Source organism: Lissotriton helveticus, chromosome 2_1, assembly GCF_964261635.1.
Source record: "Lissotriton helveticus chromosome 2_1, aLisHel1.1, whole genome shotgun sequence".
NCBI lineage: Eukaryota > Metazoa > Chordata > Amphibia > Caudata > Salamandridae > Lissotriton > Lissotriton helveticus.
The window spans coordinates 265468698-265490064 of NC_136059.1; the positions used below are offsets into that span (position 1 = coordinate 265468698).

At 47.0% G+C, this 21367-nt stretch overlaps 1 protein-coding gene across 1 annotated transcript in view; it reads left to right on the top strand.

The window, feature by feature from the left end:
• The window catches only part of SKA1 (spindle and kinetochore associated complex subunit 1), a 121147-nt gene that overhangs the window by 51990 nt on the left and 47790 nt on the right, over positions 1–21367 (top strand). The window contains exon 6 of the mRNA XM_078674798.1: positions 1493–1662. Coding sequence (XP_078530924.1) covers positions 1493–1662 — 170 coding nt within the window. The remainder of the gene's footprint in view (positions 1–1492; positions 1663–21367) is intronic.

Genomic DNA, 21367 nt, shown 5'->3' on the forward strand with positions numbered 1-21367 from the left:
CAACACTTTCCCTACTGTTGCACTCACTGGAGTGGGAATAGTAATTTTTACCAACCCGCTATCCAACACTTTTCCTACTGTTGCACTCACTGGAGTAGGACTAGTAAATGTTACCCCTCCACTATGCAACACTTTGCCCACTTTTACACTTTTTGGAGTGGGAATATTAATTTATACCTCTCCGCTATCCAGCACTTTCCCTAATGTTGCACTCACTGGAGTGGAAATAGTAATTTTTACCCACCCGCTATCCAACACTTTCCTTGCTGTTGCATTTGCTGGAGTGGGAATAGTCATTTTTACCCACCCGCTATCCAACACTTTCCCTACTGTTGTACTCATTGGGTAGGAATAGTACATTTTACCCCTCCACTATCCAACACTTTCCCTACTGTTGCACTTGTTGGAATTGGGATTTTTTTTATTTATGCCTCTCCGCTATCCAACTCTGTCTCTACTGTTAAACTCACTGGAGTGGGAATAGCAATTTTTACCCACCTGCTGTCCAACACTTTCCCTACTGTTGCAATTACTGGAGTGGGAATAGTAATTTTAACCTCTCCGCTATCCAACACTTTCCCTATTGTTACACTCCGTGGAGTGGGAATAGTAAATTCTTCCCCTCCGCTATCCAACACTTTACTTTCCCTACTGTTGCACTTGCTGGAGTGGGAATAGTAAATTTGTTCCCTCTGCTATCCAACACTTTCCCTACTGTTGCACTGTCTGAAGAGGGAATAGTAATTTTATTCTCTACTCTATCAAACTTTTTCCCTACTGTTATAGTTAATGTAGTGTAAAATATTTTTTTACAAATACATATTAATTTTAATATTTTAATTCATTATATATATATATATATATATATATATATATATATATTATTTTTATATTTATATTACAGGTTTATGTGTGTGTGTGTGTGTGTGTGTGTGTATATATATATATATATATATATATATATATATATATATATATGTATGTATTTATAATTTTCATTATGTATCTAACATTTTATAATTAAATAAAATAATTATTAATATTAAGTTAATATATATATATTTTTTATATTACATTTATTATTTCTCATTTTAAATAGTTCTAACTATGTTTTTATTAATTATATTTATTATTTAATTAATTTGATATTATTTTTAAGACATTTAAAAAAAAACGATATTTTAAACAATATTTTAAACAACGATATTTTGGTTTTGATATTTTTGTACTTACCTTTGTAGATATCAGATGTCTATGTATTGTGTCCATGGGTTTTCTGTACTCGATATTCTTGTAGGTCGATATTCGGTCCGTCGATATTCTGTCAGTGATCCACCTCTCACATCTTCAAGTTGTAAAAGAAGTGATGGAGGTTGTATGTTTGTATGTGGTATTTGTAGTCAACAGTGATTTGGCAAATAGTTCAGAAAATAAATTAAACCTAGACCTTTGTTTTTTACATTGAAAGTTTCTTCTTTATATTTTATGTCAGTTATATGAAGAATCGCCTCACCTATGACCAAATTAACACTTTTATTGAAGAAATGAACAAGGCTGTTGTTGGCAAATATAAGATTCTGCATCAACCACCCAAGTCGATGAGTGCTAATGTTAGAAAACTGTACTACAGATTTCAGGAAGAAGAAACCAAGGAAACTAAAGGTGAGTGGTGTGTGTGCACAGTCTGAATTCCTTTTTTTTTTCTACTAAGTCCTTTTTAATGTATCCATTGTATTGGTATGTTCAATTATTCTTTGATTTAAGATATTTATAAATAAGCATTGTTTGCCACTGTCATTTCCATGCATTCTCCACCATTGGAAATTTCATAGATCCATGTGAATGAATTCTTTTACAAAGCTGGGATTCCTTGGGAACATGTTAACATACATGAGCATCAGAATAGAAACATTTACCAACATAATTTTGTATAGGTTGTCCATCTCATTATAAGATGTGCATCACAGTTAAAGAGGTGGAGAGTTCCATTCCCCATGAACGTTACTATGTCTTAGATCTTTAGCCACACATTGAGTGGAAGGAAATACCTGAAAGATCTATGCCAAAGTCAGCGTTTTCTATACCATCTACTGACAGGCATAGATAAGATATTTTGTTTTTATACTTGTTTTTATACGCCTTTGACACCTTCTCCTATAGCATTTTAGAACAGCGGCTCTGGGAGATAGGTGTCAGAGGAAAGGCCCTTAAACTGTCCATGAAAAAACATGTCAAAGGCACCTGTTTCGGCGTAATGCACAGTTTGCGGAAGGTTTTTAAATGGATTCCTATGGAGGCGCGGAAAACATTAATACAGGGACTCATTATAAATAGAATGAACTACGGTAATGCACTATTGCTTTCAATAAACTAAAATCTATTAAGCAGGCTTCAGGTTCTGCAAAACACCGCAGCCAGGTTAGTCCTTGACCTCGCGCAAAGATCCTCCTCTGCTCCTTGTTTGAAAGCTCTGCACTGGCTTCCAGTGAAAAAACAAATCCTTTTTAAAACTTTGTGTCTAACACACAAGCATATGTATGGAGATGGCCCAAAATATTGGTCGCATAAACTATGCTGGTATCAGCCACCCAGAACTCTCAGATCCAGCAATGATGCACTGCTTATTCCCTTGAGAGTGCGTACTGTTAGGAAAGGTGGTCGATCTTTCTCCTTTCGTGCTCCGGCATCCTGGAATAAAATGCCTTTATACCTGCGTACCATCTCTAGTCATAGCTGTTTCCGCAAGAAGCTGAAGACATGGCTATTTGACAACAAAGCCCATCTCTATTTCAGAGCCGTCTGCAAGTGCCATGAGACTCTTGGTAGTGATATGTGCGCTATACAAATGTCCCTGACTTGACTTGACATTTCAACTTAGAGCTCCTGGAGGTGTTTCAGAAAAACTAGCTAGGGGAAAAGTTTATTTTATACAGCTTTATTTAAACTCTCATTTATAATCATACCTGAGACTTTAACCAAAATGAAAAGGTCTTTCTTTAAGCCATATCAAACAGATGACCTTTGCATAAAACCCTCATTTTGCATATACAACTGCCTCCATCCTCAATCTCATCTCCAGAACTGCCAAACAAGTCAAGTTCCATCTACGTTAGCATTGAGAGACAGAGAACATTCCTTTTCCCTTTGGAAGAACCTCAATCCTCTGGAGATGATTCTTCCATAATTGTTCCCAAACTCATAATAGGAAACATTTGAAAGTTGCAGTGACCAGGGATGAAAGATTCAACATTCATGAACAGACCTGAGTTTGTCCTAAAAAAAAAAGTGCTATCTGTTCATGTTAAATGACCTGCATTTCTCTCATCTTCATAAAGCATGCATTCTGCCTCTTCAATAATTACTATATAATTGAGACCATTGGTGGAGGGGGTGGGGGCTGGTCTGTGAGCAACTGATCACCTTGTTGACAAACCTCTCATATGAGCACTCAGAAAACAACCCCTGCTTTGACTGAGACCTCCTCGCTGCTATGGCCTTCAACTATAACTCCTTTGTTAATGAAGAGGTCCGCCTAGTTAAAACAGCACTGTCAGGGCCTGCAAGGACCTTGTCATTAACCTCCTAACCTAGAAGCAGAAAATATTCCCTAAACATTTATTTGCTCAGTCATGTCCCATTAACAACACCCTTGCTGATTACTACACAGCTGTATGTGCACACCTTATATACTCTATAATGAGTTCACATATAGTCGTTGACACATTGCTTATGAAGATACCAATGCAGCTCCCTAGTAATGAGATGAGTTTGATGTTCTGCTGCATCTGATATTTTTCATTGTGATCTCTCGAGGCGGGCGGTCCCGTTTCCCGATAGGGTGCCGGGCGGGCAAAGCCCGCACGCCATCCTAATGGCCCCCTTAGTTTCTTTTTCTGACTTACACAGTAATTTTGGTTTATCGAGAAATTACTTTTTTTAATTTCTCGCAGCTTCTTACAGCCTTCATACTCCGTATCCGAACATGCAATGATCAAAATTCCCCTTACAGAATATATGTTGGAAAAGACATCAATTGGCTTATATTATTCCTGCCTGATTCAAGAATTTCTGGATGATCTGGAAAATTGTAAAAGTAAATGGGCAATCAAGCTTGGGATTCCCGAAGTTAATATACTGGAATCTATAGCGCTTGCCAACCGAGTTCTTATAACTGGGAGGATGCGCTCACAATATTTTATGGCCATACATGATTTATACTATACTCCAAGTAGGGTTTCCAAATGGAGTCTGACCTCAGGCACAAAATGTAACAGGTGTGGCCTATATGCTGCGGGTGCGCTCCATATGTTTTTCTTATGTCCTAGACTTTCTGAATTTTTTTCGAACATTGAAAGGTTTTTGGCTGTGATTCTGGGGTGCGCTATCAGTATAACGGGTGAGCTGGTACTGACTGGTTGTGGCTCCGGAATTATTGATCAGCCAAGGCTCAAAGCTACGAAAGGTTTTCTGTTTATCTCTATGGCTGTAATTCGGGCATGTATCACTAAAGATTGGATTAATCCTGAGCCGCCTTCCTTTTTTAACTGGCGGGAAAAACTTTTGTCTATGTATAATTTGGAATTGGCTGTATATAGAACTAAAGGGATTAGGAGGAGGGTTATGGGAGAGAAGATATGGGCTCCTATCACGGAGTGGATTTAGATAAAATCTTTGTAAGCATTGTATCTTTATTTTCATTTTTCTTCTTTTTTTTTCCTTGTCTAAATCTTCTTGCTTTGGTTGACTGCATTTACTCTGTAAATTCTGTAACCCTTGATCTGTTTGTGCTGTTTTTCCTTGCAAATAAAATAAAAAAATAATTATAAAAAAAAAAATAGAACACAATCCTGCTGGAGAAAACAGAGCTCTTGGCCCTCTGCCTAAACCAGTCCAAGAGCAATAATTGTCAGATCCTCAATTTCAATCAATCAATCAATCACAGAATTTGTATAGCGCACTGCTCACCCGGAGGGGTCTCAAGGCGCTGGGGGGTGGAGGGGTACGTCACTGCTCGAAAAGCCAGGTCTTGAGTTGCTTCCTGAAGGAGAGATGGTCCTGGGTCAGCCGTAGGTGGATGGGGAGGGAGTTCCATGTCTTGGCCGCCAGGTAGGAGAAGGATCTTCCTCCGGCGGTGGCTCTGCGAATGCGTGGTACGGCGTCGAGGGCGAGGCTGGTCGATCGTAGCTGGCGGGTGGGCGTGTAGAAAGTCAGGCGGTTGTTGAGGTACTTGGGGCCCAGGTCGTGGAGAGCCTTGTGTGCGTAGGTGAGGAGTCTGAACGTGATCCTCTTGCTGACGGGGAGCCAGTGCAAGTCTCTCAGGTGGACGGAGATGTGGTTGTGTCGGGGGATGTCCAGGATGAGTCGTGCGGAGGCGTTCTGTATGCGCTGGAGTCTTTTCTGTAGTTTGTTGTGGTTCCCGCGTAGAGGGTGTTCCCGTAGTCCAGTCGGCTGGTGACGAGTGCCTGGGTGACCGTCTTCCTGGTTTCGGTGGGGATCCATCGGAAGATCTTGCGGCGAATGCACAGGGTGTTGAAGCACGATGATGAAACGGCGTTGACTTGTCTGGTTATCGAGAGGGAGGAGTCCAGGACGAAGCCCAGGTTGCGTGCGTGGTCCGTTGGTTTGGGAGTGGTGCCCAGGGCAGGGGGCCACCAGGAGTCGCCCCAGGCGGAGGGCGATGATCCCAGGATGAGGACTTCCGTCTTGTCTGATTTCAGTTTCAGGCGGCTGTTCTTCATCCACTCGGCGACGTCTTTCATCCCTTCGTGTAGGCTGGTTCTGGTGGTGGCGGGGTCGTTGGTGAGGGAGAGGATCAGCTGGGTGTCGTCGGCGTAGGAGATGATGTTGAGGTTGTGTTGGCGTGCGATGGCAGCGAGAGGGCTCATGTAGACGTTGAAGAGGGTTGGGCTGAGTGATGATCCTTGTGGTACGCCGCAGATGACTTCGGTGGCCTCGGATCTGAACGGGGGAGGCGGACTCTCTGGGTTCTTCCGGCGAGGAACGAGATGATCCACTCCAGTGCCTCCTCTTGGATTCCGATGTTGCTGAGGCGCTGTACTAGGGTGCGGTGGCAGACCGTATCGAACGCTGCAGAGAGGTCCAGGATGATGAGGGCCGCTGTTCCCCCCTTGTCGAGCAGGGTTCTGATGTCATCGTTGGCTGCGATCAGGTGTCTCTCTGCTGTTGTTGGCTCGGAAACCGGACTGCGAGGGGTCGAGGGATCCGTTCGTCTCGAGGAAGGCGGCGAGCTGTCTTTTGACGATCTTCTCAATGACTTTGGCAGGAAAAGGGAGGAGCGAGATGGGCGGAAGTTCTTGAGGGAGGTGGGGTCCGCTGTCGGTTTCTTCAGGAGGGCGCTGAGCTCGGCATGCTTCCAGCTTTCCGGGAAGGTGTCGGTGTTGAAGGAGATGTTGATGATGTCCCGGAGTTGGGGTGCGATGATGGAGTCGGCCTTGTTGAAGACGTGGTGGGGGCAGGGATCGGTTGGGGATCCGAAGTGGATGGTGTTCAACGTGCGGGTGGTGTCTTCGGTGCTGACCGGGGTCCAGGCGCAGAGGGTGGTGGTGGGGAGTGCTGGTTCGGTAGTTGGGTGCGTGGTGGGTGCACCGAAGCTGTTGTGTATGTCGGCGATCTTGCTGTGGAAGAAGGAGGCGAGTGAGTCGCAGAGGTCTTGCGAGGGGGTGATGTCGTTGTTTCCGGTGCTGGGGTTGGAGAACTCTTTGACGATGCTGAAGAGTTCCTTGCTGATGTGGGTGTTGTTGTCCAGTCGTTCTTTGAGTGTTGTTCTTTTGGTGGTGTGGATCAGCTGGTGGTGTTTGCGGGTGGCGTTCTTGAGGGCAGTCATGTTTTCTGTGGTCTGGTCGTGGCGCCAGGCTTTCTCGAGGGTGCGGCAGTTCTTTTTGGAGTTTTTGAGTTCGTCGGTGAACCAACAGGCTTTCTTGCTGCCGGGTCTGCTGGGAGGGTTCTTCAGTGGTGCGAGGTCATCTGCGCAGTTGGTGAGCCACTGTGTGAAGATGCGGGCTGCTTCGTTGGGGTCCGTTGTGCTGGTGGGAGGGTTCTGGCTGAGGGACGTGGTGAGCTGGTTGGCGGTGATCTTGCTCCAGCTCCTTCGGGGAGCCTGTTGCGGGTGGTGGTGGGTCGTGGTTCTTCTGAAGCTGAAGTGGACGCAGCTGTGATCTCTCCAGTGTAGTCCGATGGACTGGCTGAAGGAGATGTGCTTGCTGGAGGAGAAGACGGGGTCAAGCGTGTGGCCGGCGTAGTGGGTGGGGGTGTCCACCAGTTGCTTGAGTCCGAGGTTGGCGAGGTTGTCCAGGAGGGTGGTGGTGTTGTTCTCCAGGTGGAAGTTGAGGTCCCCTAGGAGGATGTAGTCAGCGGAGGGGAGGGCGTGCGGGCTGATGAAGTCTGCGATGTCTGAATTGTGTACGTGGTCCCGGGGGTCTGTAGATGAGTGCCTCTGAGGGTGGTCTTTGGGTCGGTGTGTATCTGGAAGTGGAGGTGTTCGGTGGCGGTGAAGGTGTCGTCGGAGTTGGTCGTGATGCGGATAGTGTTCCTGTGGACGATGGCGATGCCTCCTCCGGTCTGGTTGGCGCGATCCCTCCGGGTGATCTTGTAGCCTTCCGGGATGGCTATGGCGATGTCGGGGGCTGAGGAGGCGTTCATCCAGGATTCTGTGAGGAAGGCGACGTCTGGTGAGGTTGTGTCGAGCAAGTTCCAGAGTTCGACGGTGTGTCTGTGGACGGAGCGGGTGTTAAGCAGGATGCACTTGAGGTGGTTGTTGCTGGTGTCTGGCTTGGCTGGTGCGGTGCAGGTCCGGCGGCAGGTGAACTTGCAGGCTTGGCAGGTGAAGGGTTCGTGGGTGCGTTTCGGGGTGGCTCGGTAGCAGGCGGGGTTCCTATTGGGTTTGAGTGCGTTGAGGGTGGCGGCGTCGTAGGTCCGTCGTGTCGGCTGGCATCCTCGGGAGCCTGGGGTCCTGACGCTGGGCGCGGTCCAGGCGCAGACGGGCTTGCCTTTGGCGCGCCTTCGGCGCACATTCGGTGCGCCCACTGCGCTCGTCCGCTGCGCGTTCGCTCTGGGGTCGTCATAAGTAAGGAGCCGGGAGGGAGGAGTAGCTGGGTGGCGGGAGCGGGACGGCCAATGGGCTGGCGGGGGGCGGGGCCACATGGAGGCAGCGGCGGGAAGAATCTGGGGCGGGCGGCTCAGCGGCGGCTGGGTCGTCCGAAGCGGCGAAACAGGAAGCGTGGAGGCTACCAGGAAGGTAGCAGGCAGGTAGCAGTGCGTGGGGGCGACCTAACCTGGTGACAGGCTCAGCGGTCGCTCCCTACTCTGGGATCGTGGTCCCCTTAAGTAAGGAGCCGGGAGGGAGGAGCAGCTGGGTGGCAGGAGCGGGGAGGCGAATGGGCTGGCGGGGGGCGGGGACGCAGGGAGGCAGCGGCGGGAAGAATCTGGGGCGGGCGGCTCAGCGGCGGCTGGGTCGTCCGAAGCGGCGAAACAGGAAGCGTGGAGGCTACCAGGAAGGTAGCAGGCAGGCAGCAGTGCGTGGGGGCGACCTGGCCTGGTGACAGGCTCAGCGAGATAGCATCATGAGGGTGTCCAGAATGAATTAATGAATGAGCCTATTCAGTTTCAGAATGCTCAGATCCCTATAATCCCAGACTGTTCTCAAGCAGTCCATGCCAAAAGTAAACCGTTTGGTGCCGTTAAAAAGGAACTGCACGGGAGAGAGATTAAATACATGATGCTGTTGCCAGCCAAACTACACATTATTCTGGGGCGTAAGTCTTGGTTTCTTCACCTTCTTCAAGGAAGTGTTGAACTGGCTACACAGGTGGTGGAAGGTGGGAAAAAGAAGAAACAATTCACCAGCAAACCCGGAGCCTAATTCTCAGCTGTGAAGCAAATCTAGGATGGCTGGGGGTGCTGGGTCACGGTGGGGAAGAGTAAGAGGATATCAGATCCGGAGAGATTGAAGATGCCTCAAAATAGGGCTAATAGAACAAATTCACAAATAATCATATAGGCGGAGACAAACACTTGAAAACAAAGCATTAGAACCCATCTACAGTTGAAACATACACAATGTTGCAGGGTGGGAGTCATGGGACTTCTGTATGGTGACGCCATGTCACATGGCTCTGCAGAATGTGAAGAAATTGGACATGTAGGAAAAAAGGGAGAGAGGTTACGAGAGGTACACATCTCCTTACCACAGTAACAAGTCATCCTCTCAATAGCAAGGGCAAGAATTGTAAGACTATTGGCTACTTTGCAATATCTAAACAAGTTGGTTTGTGTTTATTAGCAAGTTATGAGGGGGTAACACACGTCTTGAGCATTGGATGATAGGTAGTTTTAATCTTGCTGCAAGAAGCTGTGGGCGGACTTTTAAAGAAGGGCTTTTGCATATCAGAATTGGAAACCGAGCTTTATCGGATGTTGAAACGGCTTAGACCACATACAAATTAGAGAAATCTGACTACTTAAAGACAAATATACATGGCTTTAGAGGGTTGTCAAATAATGACCTGGAAACTGGATGATCTGAGCAATAAACTCAAAATAGGTATAGTATTTTTCTTCATCGCTAGATATAACCCAGACATTACATACTTGCTAAAAAAATCTGCAGGTAACAAGTGTGCTTTTATTGAACGAGGTAAATCCAAGGTCCAATACATTCTGTGTACTCACTGCTGGGTCCAAGGTGTTGCAGTTATGGCTTGCCGACCATTTCTGCTGATGATCCTTTACAAGTATACATACTTGCTTGGTTGCTACGCTGCCATTGATGGGACATGGAATGGTGAAAAGATTAAGGTAATTACCATATATCTACGCCCAACTAATACACTGGAGCATTTGGGTAGACTGGTTATGGGGACACACTTGCCAAACATTTTTAGTATTAGAATACAATTTTAATTTAACAATGCATGATAAATGTAGTCAGGCTCACCACCAAAAGGCAACAGGAGTAGGAGCATCACCACTGATTTAACTTCACAAGAGCTATAGGCCTGTTAGATATATGGAGGGATCTCTTTCCGCAAGATAGCTATTACTTTTCTTGCTGGAAAATCCTGCGTTGTGGCTAGACATCTCAAGAGGCTCTCCCCCATGGTGTAATTTTTAGTACTTGCAACCATCTCAACTGTATCCATCACCACAGCCGGCTGCTGACAAGAGCTTCTATCCCCAGTGGCTTCGACACCCCCAGATCACCTGCCACACCACTTAAGTTACATCTCCGATCAGGCGGTCCCCACCCTTGCATTTTTGTTAATTTGCCCCTTAGTGTTGGCCAAAGAGAGTGTGGGGGGTTATGGTAAATCTTACATTAGAAATGCAATCCGCTTTTATCGGGTCTTTTGGCGGCTGTATTCAGTTCTGCAGTGTCTCCACCTATGCCATTGCGACTGTAGTATATAGATCATACCTCGCTTAATAAGATGTTTTTCAGATTCTTATGTAAATGTTCGTGGGCTCCAAATCAAGTTGCTATCTTGCTTCAGCGTCCTGCCAGGCACACCCATTCGAGGATTAAGCATATCCTTATTGATAATGCCCACCTACCTATTGTGAAAATTATTGTTATAGAGCTGATGGTAATGTCCGAACAGGCATGTATTTCGTTATCACATGCAGTTGTAAACATAGATAAATATATGTAGACATGACTGCTCAATGAAGAATTAATACAGAATGCATGCTCCCTCACTCAGATTAAAAAAGATTTTTCTCGGTTCCTGATAGAAAACCAATAACCATAGTATGTGGCATTGCAATTTGGGAGTATGAGTAATACAAATAAAGAATTTAATACTGAACAATTAAATTTCCATTTAAAAGGTAATGCCCCACTAAGAGTGTTTATTGATATTAAATAGGAGTACAGTTGTGTACGCGTCGAACAAACACACTGTTGGGTACATTTCCAAAAAGCTAAGAAGTTACCCTGTCATGATAGAGCGTGAAGAGACCTAGCGATCTTCTACAAATAAAAAAAGAAAAACCACACTGAACATCATGGCGATCAAAGTTAAAGATAACCAAATTCACACGAAGGCAAGCAAGAGTGCCAGAGTCTTTAGAGACTTACATTCCTCTCTACTTCCCGTCCTATACAACCATCTTTGAAGAATGCACAAACATTTCAGAAAGCTTTGACCTAGTAAAGATATCTGAATCAAATAAGAAGCAACTAAAAACCTCCACAGAGACTTTATCCACCCACGTTTAAATTTAGACCCAGACAGTGTTGTCCCATTTCAACTTTAATGTTTCTCTTAGCAATTCAACCCTTAGAAAGGATCATAGATTAGTAGCGATTAACGTAGGGAGAGGCACTTATAGCATAGCTGCCTATGAGGGTTCACTGTGCAGGTTGGTAAAGCGTTTCCCTCGGTTTTTGCCAACATCCTTAACTATGCAGAGGAGTCCGAATTGATCCTAAACAGAGATAAGACAGAAGTTTGGTCTCTGAAGGCTGCGTGGATCCGCAATTAGTTGGGTAGCGCTGAATTCCGCTGACATTACAAATGCTTAAAGTATTTGCGAATTTGGTTTAATTGTGACTTTAGACAATCAACTCTCTACGATGATAAACTTCTGAATTAAATTGCCACCTACTGGTGGACTAGTTACCAAAATACATCTAATGGTGGGGCAGATCGGACACCTTCAGGGTGATGATTACCATGAGGGTGAGCTACTTAACTAGTCAGCTTCCTGCATGATTCTCAAAAGATTTCTTTAGGAGATCAGACCAGATAAATCTCATCCTTCCTGTGGAAATGTAAGAAAGCCAAAATCTCTCTAAAGAAAATTTGCTTTCAAAAACATATAGGAGGATTTAACCTGGCTGGTAGCTATCCGTTCCTATCACAATCTTCTTTCAACCCAATATGGCAACAAATTGACACAGGATAGTGCTGGATAAAAGTAAATCCATCATAACTACCTTCAAAATACAACTACCTCACTCCCATCAGATTTTTGCAGGCACAGTCTTCACTCCCCTACTGATATTGGCTAAACTTGAAAGTAAAATATGTAAATGTATGGAATAATAAAGACTAAGGTCATGGGCTCTTCATGATACCCCAGTCTGATGCACAAATTTAGTTGCTGTTTGATCTGGATAACTTTTATATCTTCTTGAAGTTAAAAGTAGCTCTGTCAAAGATTGGTCGCGATCAACCGAGACCTGCCAGACAACATAAGTAAGAAAAAGAAAAGGCTACATGATCTCCATATGCCATGTCTCTGACCTTAACTTACTCCAGACCAAGACAGATAGGCGAGCATCAAGTACTTACCATTGTATCAAAGATTATTCCAAAAATAGCGGAGACTTGTTTGTTCATTGTACACTTATCATTTTGGACCGATCTAAACTTCACAAAGCATAAATCATCTCAACAAACACTTGCTGGAACTGCAATCTCAGATGTATTCTCCCTCATTGTCAATATGATTGACAACTATAGCCAAATATTCACAAATATATCAACAACATTTTTGATGTCTACATAACACTTGACTCAATTACTGTATGTTTTAGGAATCCAAACAAAGCAAATCTTTTCCCCAGTCAATAACATATATGTAAAGTTAGTGGACCTGCTACTTACACTGGGAGCCAAGATTATCCTCTCTGGCTGGAAATTGGCCAGCGAGTTTTCTGTGCATACCTGGGATGCATGATTATGGTTTCTGGGAAGCGTGAAACATACAGCACACCATCATTCAAAGCACACCAGAATGATAACGCTATCTGGAATAAGTATTTTACCATACGCCAGAAAATAAAAACACCATGAACACTTGACCAATAGGAACAGATTAACTGTAGATACAATGCCTGATTTAGAATAAAGCGAACAGTAACTCAGTCACATACGCAACAGATATCCTGTCTGCTTTATTACAAGTACATTGGAATATAATACACTTGTAATAAGAAGGACAGAACATCCATCACGGTTGTAAAACTTTTAATCCGACCAATAGTCTAAAGATCGAACCATTCTAGACTGGTCTAGAACGACCGCTTGGACTTCCTGAACAATATCTTTAATGAACTCCCCTTTTTAGGTCGAGGACCTAAAGGCTGCGCTTGCGCAGTCTGGGGTCGGAGAATTAATGTTTCTTAGTAGGGCTTTAGAACCCGCCTCCCTACCCCGTCTCTCCTCCATTGGCTGGCTTCCTAAACGGAGGCCAGCCATTGGAGGAGAGATGCATCACTCCGATTTAGCCCCCTTTTTTTCGGATTCGGAGGCGTAAGTTTTGCTGTTCTTTAGACAGTGACGTCATGCGTCACTCAGAAGAGCAAAACCACGCACCCGATTCCGAAAAATTCGGAAGCCTGCAGCCGCCAGTTTCTTTACCCCGCATGGAAGGCGAGCCTGTGCCTCTGCCCCCGTTTGTGCCGTTTTTAGTGCTCCTGCACCCCTGTTTGGGCCGTTGTTCGGTCCCTACTTGTGCTCACAATCAACTTCCATGCCTACAATGTCCGTGCTGAGCCTGGGCGGAGAGCAGACCCGGCGAAGGACCCCCGCCACAACACCGCCTGCCGCATCGCTGTTGCCATTTCTCCAGGTAAAGCGTGCTACCGCGCCCCCTTTCCCCTACATGCAGCAGGTAACAAGACCACCATTATCTCATTTTCTAATAATCCCAGCAGCCCGGAATGGCTCGGGGCCAGTGACTGGGGCGGTGGTGCCGAGGCAGGGTTCTCTGCCTCTCGCGCCTCTGTGTTCTGTCTCGCGCAGCGGTGGCTCGCGACCCTCCCAGCCATGGCCTCACCCTCCGTGATGGTTTCTGTGCCTGACACTGCCTGGGCTGAGTCGTCTCTAGAGCAGAGCCTGACGGCCAGCACCGCCTCCGCAGTGCTGCCCCCAGCCCACTCCCGCATCTCCCAGTGTATTATCTGTCCGGTCCCACGCTCCATGTTCCGCGTTCCTGCACTTTTTCTCCCTTTCTTTCTCCCCTCTCAGTCCTCACTCTGTGTTACTTCGCCCTCTAATTGTGATTCTTACTCGCTTCCCCTCCTCTCTCTTGCCACGTTAGTTTGTCGCGCTTTTGTCCAACATTTCTACAATTCTCGATTTCTCTCCCTCTCTCTAGTTTGTGCCGTTCTTCGTGCCCCTGCCCCCGTTTCTGCCGGTGTTTCTTGCCTCTGACTCCCTGTTTCTGCACCCGCAGCTCTCTGCTCTCGCACCCCTTCCCTCTAGCCACATTTATTTTAACTCCTCCCACGCTCCCTCCCCGCAAACTCTTGCCTCAGGGAATTCAGCAACTCCTGCCTGCCCTGTTTCCTAACCTCACACCTGCACCTTGCCCCTCCACCCGCGGGAGATGTGTTTGCATTCCTCACGAATATACCTGCTCCGGGGCTCCTCTGTTCCCCTTTCCTCTACCTGCTCCATCTCCCTTACTTCATCGTTACTTTTTCCTAGACTCCTATCTGCCTGTTGTCTCGTCCGTCCCTCTGCCACTGCCTGCTCTGCTCCTGTAGCTCCTTGCCTGCTCCGGCTTCCCTCTTCCTACCTCTCAGCCTGCTCCTTCGCGCGTTATCTTTCTGCCTGCTCCGGCTCCTCCTGTCTCTCTTCTTACCTCTCTGGCTGCTCCGGCTCGTGCCTCTCTGCTTGTAAGGTCCCGTTTCTCTGCTTCTGCTTGTCCGCGGCGGGGCTCCAAAGATTGGGTCCAGATGTGCGCCAGCTGCAGGAGGGGTTCGCCTCCCGTCCACCCCCTCACAACCTAGCCAGCCCCCCGCCACAGTCTCTGTCCTCTGGCCCGACCCGCCTCTTCCATCCCTCCCACCCCCCACTGCTGCTCTAGGGGCATTCCTCACGGGACAGTGCATCATATAGGGTGAACCTAGGATAACATCAAGTGACGCAGGATACATCACAGTGCAGAAGCGAATAGAAGGGGTTAGAAGTAACACATCGACGCAGGACAGAGAGGCGCGCAGTATTGTAACATTTACATAGCGCTTACTACCCCTGTGAGGCGCCAAAGTGCTCGCTCGCATTAGTGCAGGCTGCCCTTGTAGGGCGTGTGGTTGGAAGTATGTTAATTTTGTTTTGAACCTATGTAGAAAGTGGTTCCATGTCGATCTTTATGACCACTGAGAGATTTGGTTATCATGTTATGGGACACACCAGGAAGTGTGAGATATAGGTGTGCAGTGTATGGTTGGCAGTAAGGTGGGTGTGCAGTGTATGGTTGGCAGTAAGGTGGGTGCGCAGTTTATGGTTGGCAGTAAGGTGGGTGTGCAGTGTATGGTTGGCAGTAAGGTGGTTGTGCAGTGTATGGTTGGCAGTAAGGTGGGTGTGCAGTGTATGATAGGCAGTAAGGTGAGTGTGCAGTGTATGGTTGGCAGTAAGGTGGGTGTGCAGTGTATGATAGGCAGTAAGGTGAGTGTGCAGTGTATGGTTGGCAGTAAGGTGGGTGCGCAGTTTATGGTTGGCAGTAAGGTGGGTGTGCAGTGTATGATAGGCAGTAAGGTGAGTGTGCAGTGTATGGTTGGCGGTAAGGTGGGTGTGCGGTATATGGCTGGCAGTAAGGTGGGTGTGCAGTGTATGATTGGCAGTAGGGTGTGTGTGCGGTATATGGTTGGCGGTAAGATGGGTGTGCAGTGTATGGTTGGCAGTAAGGTGGTTGTGCAGTGTATGGTTGGCAGTAAGGTGGGTGTGCAGTGTATGATAGGCAGTAAGGTGAGTGTGCAGTGTATGGTTGGCGGTAAGGTGGGTGTGCGGTATATGGCTGGCAGTAAGGTGGGTGTGCAGTGTATGATAGGCAGTAAGGTGAGTGTGCAGTGTATGGTTGGCAGTAAGGTGGGTGTGCGGTATATGGCTGGCAGTAAGGTGGGTGTGCAGTGTATGATTGGCAGTAGGGTGTGTGTGCGGTATATGGTTGGCGGTAATATGGGTGTGCAGTGTATGGTTGGCAGTAAGGTGGGTGTGCAGTGTATGGGTGGCAGTATGACCAGCAATATTTGCGGTTACACTGTATTAATCGCAAGTAGCAGTTCTTTGCTTTGAGCTTCAGAAGGCACGTCTTCACCTTCGAAGCGGTGTAATTAAGAGAGGCAAGCAGACAACCTTTACCCAATATCTGGCGCTACATGTAGCGACCTCAGAAAGAAGGAAGCCTGAGTCTGCCGTTCCAGAATTCGATCTCGGTGCCCGGCAGCATGCGTTCAACTCACTGAGCTGCCCTGCTGGGAATTGAAACATCATCCACTCATAAACCAAATGTGATAGGAAGGCAGTTTCCATAATCTTAAAATGCCACCCCCTTCATCCGCAGCCATATTTTTAATATGCAATTTCGATGCAGGTAAATATTTTCCTTTTTCAGTCACAAGTTGTAGGTTTGTATTTAGGGTTTGGATTGTCATTAATGGTTGTGTGCATCTGTTTGTCATGGTGTGGCGGTCATGCACTCGTCAGTGGGGTTGTTGGTGAAAAGGTTGCTGCTGTGCTAGAAAATAGCACGGCTTAGGATAGCTAAAACTCAGGGACATGAACGTCTGGTATTGCAGTCGTGGTGTAATTAGGGCCTTCGCAGAAATATATATTTTTTTACAGTAGAACGTGATGCAATCCTTTTTTTGTAGTTTGGGGTCACCCGTTCAAAATGCCCGCTTATTGTCTTCATTCCTCAAATGCTGAGGTGGCAAAAGCAAGAAACCTAATATGAACATTCAGACTATCCCAAAACAATTTATAGCACACTAAACTTAACCTGAAAATCAAGATGCGATATTTATTATTATGACATCATTCACTAAATTCCAAGAAATGGAAGAATGGATGTACAGAGGCTTCAATTGAAAGGTTTAACAAAAAAATGCTTTAGTGAGTATTGGAGTATTTCATAAAGAGAAAAAAAGCTTTTTAAATGAGAAGATAACCTTCAAAGGATGTTAAAAGCTCAGAACGCACCAACTCATCCATCTGGGCCCTGGATATCCCCAAAGGAAAATAACCTTTTTATTTTATAATAAAATGGATGAAAATTGTGGTGTCTTTGGAATGCCATTTTTTGCTTGCTCTTTGAAGCTCTCTGGTATTTTTGATCCGGTGTCGCCCCTCTCTGCTTTTGACAGCATGTTAAAAGTCGAGTCGAGTGGTTGTTTTGGTGAACTGTGATCCGGATTTCAGCACTTCAAATCCCAGTCCGGGCCTCTGTTTCCCCTTAAAGCCCCATTAACTAGCTTGGGCCTTGCCTGTTCGCTGTGGTGCCCTGGTCCTTCCTCACCTCCTGTTTGGGGTTTTGGGAATGTGTTTTGAGGAGATCACTTTACAAAAGGCGCTGCAGCCTCTGAGGGATCCCTCTAACCAAAGGCCTGCTCCCAAGTGATAGCAGGCTCTCTCGATAGAGACAGGCCAAAGCGGGCCCTCCAACTTCCAGGGGTGCTCCCCAACTCCCAGGGGTGCTCCCCCTCCCGCTGTCCGTGTCTTTTTCCCGCCCCCTCCCGCTGATGAGGTCGCCGCTCTCGTTTCTCTTGTGCCTGGAGAGTTTGGCGGTGTATCAGGAAACTGTTGCCTTTTATGCCAGGTCCATGATGGGCAGTGGAACGAGCGCTAATGAGCCTGGGATAGATAGTTCTTGTTTCTCCTGACAGCTTATGTGTGCTGATCAGCGGCATGAGAGGTAAGTGCCGGTCTTGGGGTGGGAGGTATTTGTAGCATGTTTGTTTGTTGCTTATTGTTAGCATGCATGCCACATCACTCTCAAACACACTACCTCACAACTTTACTCTCTCTCTATCTCACTAGCTCACTCTCTCTCTATCTCACTACCTCACTCTATTTCTATCTCACACTCTCACTCTCACTACCTCACTACATCACGACTCACTCCCTCAAAAATTCACTACATCACTCTCTCACTAACTCACTCTCTATCTCACTACCTCACAACTTCACTCTCTCTCTAACTCACTACCTCACTCTCTCTCTTTCTCACTACCTCACTCTCTCTCTATCTCACTACCTCACTCTCTCTCTTTCTATCTCACTATCTCACTCTCACTACCTCACTATATCACGACTCACTCCCTCAAAAATTCACTACATCACTCTCTCACTAACTCACTCTCTATCTCACTACCTCACAACTTCACTCTCTCTCTAACTCACTACCTCACTCTCTCTCTTTCTCACTACCTCACTCTCTCTCTATCTCACTACCTCACTCTCTCTTTCTATCTCACTAAGTCACTTTCACTCTCTTTCACTAACTCACTCTCTCTCTATCTCACTACCTCACAAACTCACTCACTGTTTCTATCTCACTACCTCAGAACATCCCTCTCCCTCACTACCTCACTCTTTCACTACCTCACTCTCTATCTACCTCTCTCTCACTACATAATTCTCTCTACCTCACTACTCCACTCTATCTATCTCACTACCTCACTATCTCACAACTTCTCTCTCTCAAAACATCACTACCTCACTCTCTCACTACCTCACTCTCTAGCTCACAACTTCACTCTCTCTCTCTAACTCACTACCTCAATCACTCTCTATCTCACTACCTCACTCTTTCTATCTCACTAACTCACTTTCACTCTTTCACTACCTCTCTCTCTATCTCACTACATCACAACATCACTCTATGCTTATATCTCACTACCTCACAGCATCCCTTTTTTTTTTTTTTAAACCTTTATTTCGTTGCCAAATACGATACAAGGTGTACAGCCTACAACCCAGAGGGCCGGCAGCTGGTATTGAACTAATGCATCCGAACATACTAGCAGGTTCTTACACAGCCTGTTCGCCGACATCCCGGAGGCCCGGCGGCGTTCAAGTATGCCACAGTGAATCAAAGTCCAATGAATCTCAGGTCATCGATGCCGCGATATCTCCTCTGTGGCATCAGTCCTGCAATATGTTACCAGCAATTGTCCAGCCGAACCCCGCAGGCTGCAGACCAACCTACCCTTCGCTGGCAAACAAACACCTATAACCTACCCCAACTAACCCCCCACCCGTGGTTGTCAGTAGTGTGCCTGTCCAATCAACGTCTCGGAATGGTGTTCCCTGAATGTCCTCCCGAACTTATGGCAGAGGGGGGGGGGTGAGGGGATAAGGGGGGTGCGCCCCACCGAACCCTGGTCTGCCACCTAATTCCATACCTCCTCCCGTAACATCCCTCTGTCGTATTTCCCTACATACACTGTGTGTTCCTATAATCCAGTCCCTCCCTCCCAACCTGGGTCTTGTACCTATCTTAGATGCACCTACTCTACGTCCTCCCCTATCCTCGGGCAGACCCCACTTCCTGATTCTCTGCCGCCGCTAACTCGTCCGTGTCCACATCCCGTTCTGTCCCCTCCTCTTCCTCGCAGGTCTCGACATGAGTCCGGTATAAGCTCCAGAAGTTCTTGGGGCGACTCTTAGGGGGGAGCAGTTCACTGTACACTTCAGACTGAGTGCAGCAGTACAACATGTCTCTGGCCCATTTCTTCTTAGTAGGTAACGGTCCCCTCATCCAGCAAGTAGCGACGACGCGCCTGGCCATAAGTAAAGCCATATCAACCAAGTGCCGTAGTTCAGTTATTTCCAAGAACACCTCTCCCCAAAATTTGTGGACACCTGGACAGTTCCACGCCATGTGGAGGAAATCCGCTATCTGTGCATGGCAGCGTTCACATTCCGGGGACCGTCTCAGCCCGTACCTGTGTAGCCTCTCCGGGGTATAATAGACACGGTGCAGATATTTGAAATGCACTAATCTGTGCCTCCCATTCAACAAGAGCTGTTTCGTGCTGACACAGCAATATTTCCACATCTCATCGTCTATCTGTGTCTGTAGGTCATGTTGCCATTCTGCTCTGGCCTTGGAGAGTTGGATTTGTTTGTGTCGGATACCTAATTTATTTAGATTCGTTACTAGCTTACGAGAGGACACCGTCTTAATCACGTAAGTGAGTTCCGGCACCTCGGGTGGCTCCGCCAGGTCCGGGCCCAAGACTTCCTGTAGCGCGCTCCGGATCCTATGATACTGGAAGCGTGTCAAAAGTGATGCCTCTGCCTGCAGGGGAGGTAACTGTTCCCATGTCTTCACCACCCCATCTATGAATAGATCTTCTAATTTTGAGATCCCCAATTCGGTTAACGCTCTCGTGACTCCTTTCTCCATCAGCAGGGGGAGCCAAACTGCCCATTCGATCGGCATGTGCGGTGAATACAGTAGGTCGCAGCCTTGTGCCTGCGCCAGCTCATTCCAAGCATGGTTCGTGGCTTTTATGGAGTCTAGTTGACCAACCCTGCGGTCCACCGGCAGGCAGACCGTGGCCGGTAACGGTAGGGGGTTCGCGAATAGGTGTTCCAGAATAACATGCGGAATGTGTGAGTGCCCGTGTATCCACGAGTGCAGGTGAGCTGCCTGAGCAACCCTGTAATATCTTTCCATATCCGGGGCTCCCAAGCCTCCCATTTCATATGGTAGTGTCAGGACCCTCCATTGGATTCTAGGCTGCCCACCCCCCCACGCAAGTTGTATAAGAACTTGTGTCAGTTGCTTGAAAAAAGCCTTTGAGAGGACCACCGGTAGGTTAGTAAGCAGGAACAGGAACCTCGGTAAAACTACCATTTTCATTATGGCGATCCTGCCCATTAGTGACAAGGGAAGTTTACACAATTTTTCAACGTCGTCTACCAGCTTGGAAAAGGCGGTCCCATAGTTCTCCCGGACCAGAATTTCGGGGTCCGTGTGTAGCTGTATCCCCAAGTATCGAACAGGGTCCGTGGACCACTGCAGTGGGTATTCCATCTCGAATGGCATCGTGACTGGGGTTAGGGGGAACGCTACCGATTTGGCCCAGTTGACTTTCAGGCCCGAGAGGGCCCCAAACCGTACTACCTCTCTGATCACTGACTTGAGGTTGGATTCTGGATCACGAACGTATAGCAGTGTATCGTCCGCATACGTGTATATACCTATTTTATATGTCGGAAAGTTGATGCCTTCTGCGGCGTGATATTCCCTAATTGCACATGCCAAAGGTTCTGCGACCAGAGCGTATAATAGCGGGGAGAGGGGGCAACCCTGTCTTGTTCCTCTAATTATTCCAAGGGATTCAGTGACAAAGTTCCCTATCCGCAGTCTAGCTGTAGGTTTGTGATATAGCGCCCCTAACATTTGCAGGACGGGTTCTCCCAGTCCCAATTTCCTCAGCACTCTCACCATAAAGGGCCATTCAACCGAGTCGAATGCCTTTTCCATATCCAGGAAAATCGCTAGCGCCTTATTTTCTTGCCGGACGTGTTGCATTGTTCCCAATACCTTACGAATGTTATACGTTAGATTACGATCTGGGACAAATCCGGCCTGCTCCGGAGCA